The sequence below is a fragment of the Pieris rapae genome, chromosome 9 (genome assembly GCF_905147795.1).
Source record: "Pieris rapae chromosome 9, ilPieRapa1.1, whole genome shotgun sequence".
NCBI lineage: Eukaryota > Metazoa > Arthropoda > Insecta > Lepidoptera > Pieridae > Pieris > Pieris rapae.
Genome location: NC_059517.1, coordinates 4,363,608 through 4,373,980, shown reverse-complemented (window position 1 = coordinate 4,373,980; position 10,373 = coordinate 4,363,608). Strand labels below are relative to the sequence as shown.

The following is a 10,373-nucleotide window of genomic DNA, read 5'->3' as shown; positions in this document are numbered from 1 at the left end:
CCACAGTATTATATACTCACCTCAAGTCTCTGACCGCATTATTAACTAAAATAAACAATTCCTAAGCGTGCGACTTCGGTTGCGAACCCGGTGTCTTTTCTGTTGTATTGCTTGTTACGAAAAAAATTGAGACCGTGGAATCAGCTCCAGGTTCTATGTTCAATGCTCAAATCTTATGTGGGTCTCTTGCTGGTAAGTTGTCCCATACATTAACACTTCAATACAAACTGCTTCCGTGTTCCAAAGTTGCCACTGGTAATTAAACCAAAATAAATATGTTCTATTAACTGTCACTTTCGCGAGTACGTGCTTAGATAACAATCAGAGGATGTTCAAGGTACACCGTTAATGATTCGACATTAGTCCTTAAAAGTATGCAGTTATCGGGGTCGAAATTTCTACGGCACGATCACGTTGTCAATCGCTTTCTTTTCGATTTACTTTGCCCATTGTCTTCCGCAGGACACTTTATATCCTTCCAATCGATCATATAGCCAGCAGTCAAATTCAAACAGCCGAGTGATCATCATCATTGTTGTAAGACCTTCAAGATGTGTAAAACTTTCGGAGTTCTAAGCTTGGCCTATGTCGCAGTTTTTGCCTTCGCGATGGTGAAATGTGAGGATGTGTCTGATAAGGGATTTGTGGATTATCTAAGTAAAGGTAATATTGGAGTCTTGCTGAATAGTTAGAAATCAGCGTAATATAATCGTCTATAATAATAATAATATATTTATTTGCAAGAATATATAACTTATATCTTATATATAACTTATAATCTATAACTTCATACACTATTTAAATTATTATTAATTATTTGAGAATATATCAGTAATGTATTGCGTGTTTCTATACAATTATTTAAACGAAAACTTTCATGACCAATGTTTGTATCTTTTAAATCGCAATCTATAAAAAAGTATTAATGAACCTCTCTAATCAGTTCGTAAAGTAAATCAATTTATATAACAGCGTATTATTCAATATAAACATCAAATATATGCTTTATTTTCTAGTACATGCGTGAAAAATTATTTAAAAGAATACATTTCTTGTAAAATTACTCAAAAACATATCATTATCTCTAACAAATGAATTGAAAGAGTTAACAAAAGAAAGGAATTAATGGAAGGAATGGATAAATTAAAGGAAGAAAGAGATTAAAATTGTTTTAATATCTCCATTAATTAATTATCTTCATTTTTGTTTTAGATAACAGCGTCGGCAGAACGTTTGGCCACAATGCTCTGAAACGACTGTCTTTCATCTTCTTACCGGTGATGTTCACTCTGGGAGTCATCTCTACTCTGCTGATGGCGCTGGCCGTTATATCAGTCAAAAATCTTGCTATTGGAGTCATGCTTTTAATTGTATCCGTCAGTCAGGTAATTAAGCTTCGTTTTAAGGTAGGTATAATCATAAGAAAATATTCAAAACGTTTTAAAGAAAGAAAGAAAGAAATAACTTTATTAGACATAGCTGACCTGGCAAACGTCGTCTTGCCAAACTACTACCTTTAACTCAGCGCCATCTGTTAGAATTGTATCAAATAATAAACAAATGTTAATGTTATCGTAATTTTAGTAAGGATGCCTATTTTTTTGAAAATGAAATATAGCCTATGTAGCTTTCCAACAGTGAAAGAATTTTTCAAATCTGCCAAGTAGTTTCGGAGCCTATTCAATTCATACAAACAAACAAACAAAAAATCAAACCTTTCCTCTTTATAATATTAGTATAGACAAAATACAATAATTTATTTTTATTATAATTTATTTTTTATTTATTTTTTTATAATTTTTTTTTTTTTTTTTTCCTATTTTGTAAGATTCAATTCAGCATATTATATATGACAATTTAATTTGGTTCAATAAAAGTTGAACATAAGATCAACGGCTCCGTAGAATTAAAAAATGCCTTATGAGTGATAACATTTGACAAACCAACCAAGGAAAATCAGTAATGGGTAAATCTGATTTCATTACGTAAGGTAAGCCTCATCCCACCTAAAATTAATAAATGTTTACAGGCTGTTTCCCGACTATTCTCAGCAGCAGTTCCTGCTGCGCCCTTGGTATTCCACCCACGCGCTGAGGTCTTACCACCGGCTCTACCAGCTCCTTGGCCTGTAAATGGTCCTTTGCTATCACCGTGGGGTAGATCCGACAACGAAGCTATCATCGAATAAAGTCGAAATATCTGATTAAGGTTCCATTTGCACCTAGTTATCGCTATACTGCCACAATAACAGTATTGACAGATTTGATGGACAGAGACTAAAGATAAAATTAAATTAAGCATATTAATGCGATGCCTGATTCCAGATACATTGGGAATTGCAGCGCAATTTATACAAAGAGAATGATTGAACAGTGAAGTTAAAAAGGATCATTTTCCATATTTAATTTCCCTGCTATTCAAGGTATTGCTGTATTATTATTTTAAAAATGTAAATGGAAACCTTTTTGACTGATCAGCTTTTCGAAATATCTTTTGCATTTAACTAATGCATTGTGTATGAAATATATTAAATGCATTTACCTTTGTCTGTATCCCATGATAGTCGTGGAAGACAGACGACGATGACTAGAATAAGATTATTTATTTATCCAATAAATTATTTTGATTAGTTTCTGTTTTTTGTTATTAATTCTTACTTTCTTTTTCGTATAAATTATTTCCATTGTCTTGAACTTACCGTCTCTTCTTTAGCCTTAGATACGGTATCTCACAATTTATATGTATAATGCTGTAACAATAAAAGATCAGACCAATAAAATTATCGATGGTTATATAGAAATAGAAAGTTTAAAATGTGGGAATTATTCTTAGAAAAGCTACGGTAAGCAATACATTCTAAACAAATATCAGACATTATATTATGGTATTTAAAGAGGCAGTTGGTGCGTCCGTAATGCTCTGAATCGTATTCGCAATATCACACACGCACAACATTGATCACGATAATCTACATAATATATTTATTTATTTTATGTATTTATTAACACTTCGTTACATTACACTATAAAAAATTGAATATAATTCATTGAAAAGAGGGGAACTGGCGGCCTTATCGCTTTCGAGGGGTTTCTGGGGGCAGCCACTATGAGTAAAGAGAAGAAGTACAAAAAAAACTGAACAGGAACAAAAAAAAGTAAACTAAACTGATACAGGATACATAAAAAAAACAAACAAAACAAAAAGTAAAAGTGCACATGTAGACCAGTGCAGAAGCCTTCAAAAATAGTAAAAAACGAAAAAAAATTACAGTAGGATGAAACCCATTAGAAATGCAGGGGAATATGATCAAAATGAAAGGAAAAATAAATTACGGTCGATCCGAGTTCGGGAAGTGGGAGGGGGGTGACTTTTAAGGGGGAAAAATTGTTTATCTTGATTTCCGGCGAAACTACCAGTCCTATGGAAAAAAGTTAAATGGCAAAGTTGTAGGTCATAAAAAGATCTACAACTTTGGTATTTACAATTTTTTCACATAACCGCAAAATTTAGGTGAAAAATTCAAAAAACCAAGTTTTTAGTTTTTTATTTATATCTTTTTTAAAAAGTTTTTTTTTTCTACGAAATTTGGTGGAAACTTACCTTATTATGTCCCAAATATACTGTAATTTATTTGATTAAAAATATTTATTTTTTCGCCTCATTTTAACTTAATATCAAAAAAGCACCCTAATTTTCAATCGAAAATTCTGACGTCAAAATTTCAGCTTTTTTCAAAAAGTTTGGGGGCTTTTTGTTCGTTGAAATATCTACTTTCTGATGGTGTAAAAAAAAAAATACATTACTATAGGAAATATTATTAGAAAATGCAAAAAATTGAAAAAACTTCAAATTCGAAAATTTTCTTTTAATTATGTACAATTTTGAGGTATTTATTAAAATTTACACTTTAATTACTCAAAAAACGTAAGATTTCATGCTTCATTGATAAACGAAAAAATTGCAAATTAAAATATACTTCTATAATTAACAAACAAATAAGTTAATAAAGTTAATATTTAATAAGACATCTACAATATTTTGAAAAAGTTGTAGAATCTTCTGTAAATAATATTTGTAGATGCCTATTTATTGCTGTTTTAAGATAATTTATATACCTGAGTGACCTTCGGTGAATTTTAGCCCAGTGTAAGTTATTTCATTGAGAAGTGGGGATGGACCTAGGAGGGTCTGGGCCTTACTGCTACCTGCTATTTCGTAGCAGCTGTAAAAACCGTTAGCCAGTATTCGAGATACAGAGTAGTGTACTACATCAGTTTTTAAAAATACACCTGCAGGCTGAGTTACTCTAAGTGATTTGTGAGAAATTTACTTTATTCAAAGAAAAATTCAAAATTCACCGAAGGTCACTCAGGTATATAAATTATCTTAAAACAGCAATAAATAGGCATCTACAAATATTATTTACAGAAGATTCTACAACTTTTTCAAAATATTGTAGATGTCTTATTAAATATTAACTTTATTAACTTATTTGTTTGTTAATTATAGAAGTATATTTTAATTTGCAATTTTTTCGTTTATCAATGAAGCATGAAATCTTACGTTTTTTGAGTAATTAAAGTGTAAATTTTAATAAATACCTCAAAATTGTACATAATTAAAAGAAAATTTTCGAATTTGAAGTTTTTTCAATTTTTTGCATTTTCTAATAATATTTCCTATAGTAATGTATTTTTTTTTTACACCATCAGAAAGTAGATATTTCAACGAACAAAAAGCCCCCAAACTTTTTGAAAAAAGCTGAAATTTTGACGTCAGAATTTTCGATTGAAAATTAGGGTGCTTTTTTGATATTAAGTTAAAATGAGGCGAAAAAATAAATATTTTTAATCAAATAAATTACAGTATATTTGGGACATAATAAGGTAAGTTTCCACCAAAGTTTCGTAGAAAAAAAAAACTTTTTAAAAAAGATATAAATAAAAAACTAAAAACTTGGTTTTTTGAATTTTTCACCTAAATTTTGCGGTTATGTGAAAAAATTGTAAATACCAAAGTTGTAGATCTTTTTATGACCTACAACTTTGCCATTTAACTTTTTTCCATAGGACTGGTAGTTTCGCCGGAAATCAAGATAAACAATTTTTCCCCCTTAAAAGTCACCCCCCTCCCACTTCCCGAACTCGGATCGACCGTAATTTATTTTTCCTTTCATTTTGATCATATTCCCCTGCATTTCTAATGGGTTTTATCCTACTGTAATTTTTTTTGGTTTCAAAAATTATCGACACTGGTCTAATGAATGATAATGACAATTTAATTCAAGATCAGTCTCACGTCAGTTAGTAGTCAGTACGCAAGTTAGGGATATATGGACAGGTAATATTTGTACAGCAGAAATTAGTGACGGTAAGTGAATTTCATAGCCTAACTGCAGAAACCTTAAAGGAATCGCCAAGAAAAGATATAAATATATAAATAAAAAAAATCATAATTCTTTAAAATGCCAAAATTTAACCAAACATTTCCAAACTTAAAAATATGCTTTATATAGCAAATCAACGTCTTCTATATATATATATATAATGAGCAACGAGAAATAATAATCGATTGTAAGTTAGCGGGTATGGTTTCAATTTCTAACCAGTTTAATACAGGTTCCATTCTAAATGGGTAAAACTTCCCTACATCGATGTCTAGATCTAGAGACAGGAGAAATTTCACTTTATTGAAAACGTTGTTATCGATACAAGACTACTAAGAACAATCGAGAAATACGAAAATATTTCTATCACGGTGTGCTTATTCATGTGAATATTGGATAAATATATAATAACCTTTTGTCTTAAATTTACCAATTAAATAAAAAACGAAAGTTATGACAGGAATATAAGGAAACATAGATGATTTCTTAACAATTTAATGTCCACACGAAAGATGCATTATTGGATCCTCCATCTATACTACTCGATACGATACTCCATCAACACATTTCTAGAAAATCTTTTTTCGTGTCAGTAATTTTTGCCAAAAAAAAAGTGTATGAGTAAAATAGTTACTGATATTGATTATTATAGTAATTTATTTTGGCGGAATGCTCGAAACTATTGTAGCAGAACTTAGATTTTCTAATGCCGTTGACTGCAAGGGTGGTAAGGTGGGGCACGGTAAACACATTGGTATCGTGGCCGTGACAATGAACGGACATCGCGCGCTGCGTTTGCTCTTTATACTCACCATAGCACTATGTCAAGTCTCCTGCAATGATACACAGCATATACAAAGACTGGAGATATATGATGGTGTATACGCAAAGATTCCAGATGATAACAACACGGATACCCCAATTTCCTTTGAGGTAGACCTTGGCAAGGATGTGGAAAGTGGTAAGTGTTTTACTCACACCCTATAAATTATTAATTATTGTTCATAAATCTCGTCAATACTGTCAACCTGAATCGTCGTGGTAATGACCAATCCATCCTCTTTTATTTACAATAATTGCTAATTACGTTTTATTACAATCTCATTAATAAGAAGCTCTATTGTAACTCGTTTTTTATAGGCACGAACTTTTGACACCCTAAATTAGGCTGAGTGTAGTGATAGAAGTATAATAGAAGAGAACTGTTTAATATGCTTGTGTAGGTATGTGTAGAATAGGCGCGTCACACAAATAAAAACAGTATTGTGCGTCTATAAATTAACGATTAGCGAAAGTGTAATTAAAAAGAAAATCGAGAAGTCATGAAAACATGGACATATAATTAATATTAGTCGCTTTTAATTTACGTGTGTTAAATAATAAGAGAGATACTACAGGAGATAGTTTCATGAAAAATTTTACGGTTCATATACTAATTAATGAGAAAATTAGTATAAAACGTGAAACTGCAGTTACTCTCGCTTTTTAGCCTTTTAATTCACGTGTAATAAAGATTAGGAGAAATTACTAAAAGCAATAGTTTTATGAAATATTTTACTGTACATGCACTAATTAATTTGAAAATTTGTATATAACTTGAAGCTACAGTAAATCTAAATGTAAAAATAAATTTTATGTACAAACATGTAATAAGTGAAAGTTTTTTTCTTAAACAGCTTTATTCTCTTTGTAAATTCTTTTAACATAACAAAAAACAATCGTTGTCCTGTTTCTAAAGTCTTTTACAAAAACGGGCACCTCATAAAATTTACGTTCAAAGGTCGATTTCACTTAATTAAATAGCATTTAACCTGTGACGTTGTCTATATACTCCTCTTAATGAATACTCTTTTTTTTATAACGGACAATGCTCGCCCGCACCGCTAGCGACGTGGGAGCGTACACGCAGGAAGTTGGGAACCGTTTTTGCTCTGCTCCAAAAAACATCAGAGAGCTCAAAAGAGTAATTGCAAAAGAGAGAAAACGTATTCCTCAAAACGTTATTAAAAACATCGTGGAGAACATTCTCAGAAGCGTGTTATTAGGTTTTTACATTTTTAACTAAAACATTAAAAGAAGTTGAAAAAAATTATGCCTGTACTGTCGACCAGTTCTTATTGTTTGGCCGTGTACGTCGTTTTAAAAGAATCATCAAAAATTAATAAAAAAATTATAGAATTCACTTGATGCGCATTAAATTACACGATTATACAGACTACGTTAGAGAATTTAATTCCATTTAATTAACTGAAATTGATCTTAGAATGTAAATTTCCTTAAGTGCTCGTTTTTTGCGAATGAGTTTATAGATTATATCTCGCGGTTGTTTATTAGACTTTCTCTAGTATTTTCGGAATTTGGGTTTTCAATTTAGTTACTTATTTCAAATGCGGTCATCGTATTGCTTAACTGACATCTTTAAATAACTTTCCGTTACTATACATTGCATGAATAGAATATAAATGATTTCGTCGGCTTATTTGTATCTAACAAACATTATTGAAACCTCAAGTTATAAACCAAATTGAAATTCTATAAAAGAAAATAAATTATTGCAATTATTGTTGTTTCATCCGAATTTTTTCTTTTGTCTTAATAAATGTTAAATTTACAGCATTATTACTTAAAGCAAAGGTCAAATATTTTAATACATTTAGTATATGCTACAAAAGTAGTCACAAAATTAATAATAGTCTGTGGTGATAGCACAATACGCTTAATATTAATGAGCATAAAATATTACACATTCTATTGAAAAGGAACATCGGTAGTTACACGCTGTGAAGCGATTCCGAGTCGGAGTATCTTTGAGGAAAGTACCATGTCTGGTGTCCTCGATTCCGTTGACGGCGCAGCAGCTTTAGTCTGATTATAAAACTGTATAAGTATTGTGGTCGGTACCGTGGTTGCATAAATGCTATATAAACAATTAGGGACCGGATAATAGCGATTAGCGTTTATACTTCATGGCCGTAGATAAAACGAGGGAAGATGCATTCATAGATTACCTAATCTGAGATCACATATGGTAAAACTATAAGAGTCTATAGATATCATAGAATAATTATGTATTATAAATATTATAACTAATAAATATATTCAATTTCAGGACGTGGAAAGCAGAAGAAATTATTGGAGCGACTCTTACCGATGATGGCAATGCCGTTTGTAATACAATCCATGGTCGTGCCAATTTTCCTCGGCATGATTAAGTTTATGCTGTTTAAGTCTCTTATAATCGGTAAACTAGCTTTAGTATTGATTATCATTAATGCGTTTAGAAACAGTAATAGTGTGAAGGGACGTGACGCAGACTTAGCCGCGATAAATTACGGATTCAGTGGACATGAAAACGAATATACAGGTGCTTATATTAATGTCAATAGAGCCAGTTTAGGTTAGAGAAATATGTTATTATTTTTAACGATGCTTTAAGACTGATGCTAAAAGAAACATTTCGAAAATGCTACGTAGATTTTTCTGTAGAAAAAATGACCGTCAAATAATTGCTTTAGAAAAATCTAAGTCTCGCAGCATTTACGAAATATAATTGGAAAAGTAAAACATTGTTGGTTCATACATCTCCACTCACGCTCCAATATGTACTCAACAAGTTATTAATGTTGTATTTTTGTTATGCATCTTGATAAAAATCTATATATTAGAAGCACATTAGACCCAAACATAAAGGAATATTGTCTCCAATAGAATGCAACATATGACAATACATCGTCCAATTTGAATTCCATCAATTTGATATCAGCATATTCCCTCCACTCGCAATAGGGCATACATCCCTTAGATTTTTGATGAATGTATTTAAATATTTATTAAATGTCTAATTCATTAATTGCGTTAAAATTGTTCTAACATCCTGTACAATAGCAGTATGACAACGCAACGCATACGTGAATGTGTTGAAACTGTACCAACAGAAACATGGCTTTCATAGTTAATTTTAATTTTGAGTATTAGTAAGAACACTTCGTACCTGTTAGAGGCATATAAAATACGTGCTAAATACCTACAAGCTTCAATAGCTTAAAACATATGTTAATATATATAAATTACGTGTCACGTTGTTTGTCCGCTATGCACTCCTAAACTACCGAACCGATATGAATCAAATTTGCACTCCGAGTGCAGTTTGATCTAACTTAGAAGATAGGATAGCTTACATCTCAATTTATACCCTCAATATTATTTTATTGCAAATATTCGTTTATTACTTGATACAATTATAACAGATGGCGCTGTGTTAAAAGTATCAATGTTTCACATAAGTTCTCCTACCGTTTCCCTTGAATAGTTTAATACTATGTAATATAACAAAAACCTTAGCCACAGCAACGCTTGGCCGAGTCTGCTAGTATAGCAATATGATGTTATATAAATGTTATCGGTGTTAGTGTGAATAAAACTTAAAGTGGATAATTTAATATACCTTAAGATCTTATTTTATTTTAGTGATATAGCTTATATTTACGACAATTGTGCGTTCGTTTACCAAAAAATATTTAAAATATAACATTATATAAAGATATTCATCTTTAACCACCTTATCAAAAATAAAATTATTACTAACTTTTCAAAAATCACCCTTCATACTTTCACTAAAAAACTCAAAAAATATCTTATTAAGCTGTCATATACTAACACAGAAAACATTCTTATCGTAAAAAAATAGAATAGGTATAAATTTGTTAAGTATAATTAATTAATTAAGTAACGTTTAGATGTAAAAGGAAGAGACTGGCTGCCCACAACACAGGGAATCCTAGTGTGGGGGCCAGAGCACTCTACTTTATAGAAACAATTATTGTATTTTGTGTCTAATAAAGTTATTTCTTTCTTTCTTTCTTTCTTTCTATATTTAGTATATTTATGTTTTTTTTTCACCTACCTGTGGTAGTGTGTGTGTACCTTTATTGCTGGCAACATCACTTACTGTATTGCGATATTTATCCGTTGAGCGAGAGAAGATTCA

General features: G+C 30.9%; 2 protein-coding genes across 2 annotated transcripts; both read left to right on the top strand.

The window, feature by feature from the left end:
• Positions 1-478: 478 nt before the first annotated feature.
• LOC110998740 lies at positions 479-2,629 on the top strand. Its single transcript, XM_022267511.2, has 3 exons — positions 479-663; positions 1,213-1,385; positions 2,030-2,629. Exons 1-3 carry the CDS (start codon positions 552-554, stop codon positions 2,186-2,188), a joined length of 444 nt encoding a protein of 147 aa, XP_022123203.2. The 5' UTR covers positions 479-551; the 3' UTR covers positions 2,189-2,629.
• Positions 2,630-6,151: 3,522 nt separating this feature from the next.
• On the top strand, positions 6,152-9,529 carry LOC110998742. Its single transcript, XM_022267513.2, has 2 exons — positions 6,152-6,347; positions 8,496-9,529. Exons 1-2 carry the CDS (start codon positions 6,158-6,160, stop codon positions 8,786-8,788), a joined length of 483 nt encoding a protein of 160 aa, XP_022123205.2. The 5' UTR covers positions 6,152-6,157; the 3' UTR covers positions 8,789-9,529.
• Positions 9,530-10,373: the final 844 nt, after the last annotated feature.

Excerpts from the sequence above, each read along its gene's own strand:
- LOC110998742 (XM_022267513.2), top strand. The coding sequence starts at position 6,158 with ATGAACGGACATCGCGCGCTGCGTTTGCTCTTTATACTCACCATAGCA. Across the intron at positions 6,348-8,495 it reads TGGCAAGGATGTGGAAAGTG|GACGTGGAAAGCAGAAGAAA; the intron begins GTAAGTGTTTTA and ends ATTCAATTTCAG.
- LOC110998740 (XM_022267511.2), top strand. The coding sequence starts at position 552 with ATGTGTAAAACTTTCGGAGTTCTAAGCTTGGCCTATGTCGCAGTTTTT. Across the intron at positions 664-1,212 it reads TGTGGATTATCTAAGTAAAG|ATAACAGCGTCGGCAGAACG; the intron begins GTAATATTGGAG and ends TTTTTGTTTTAG. Across the intron at positions 1,386-2,029 it reads TAATTGTATCCGTCAGTCAG|GCTGTTTCCCGACTATTCTC; the intron begins GTAATTAAGCTT and ends AAATGTTTACAG.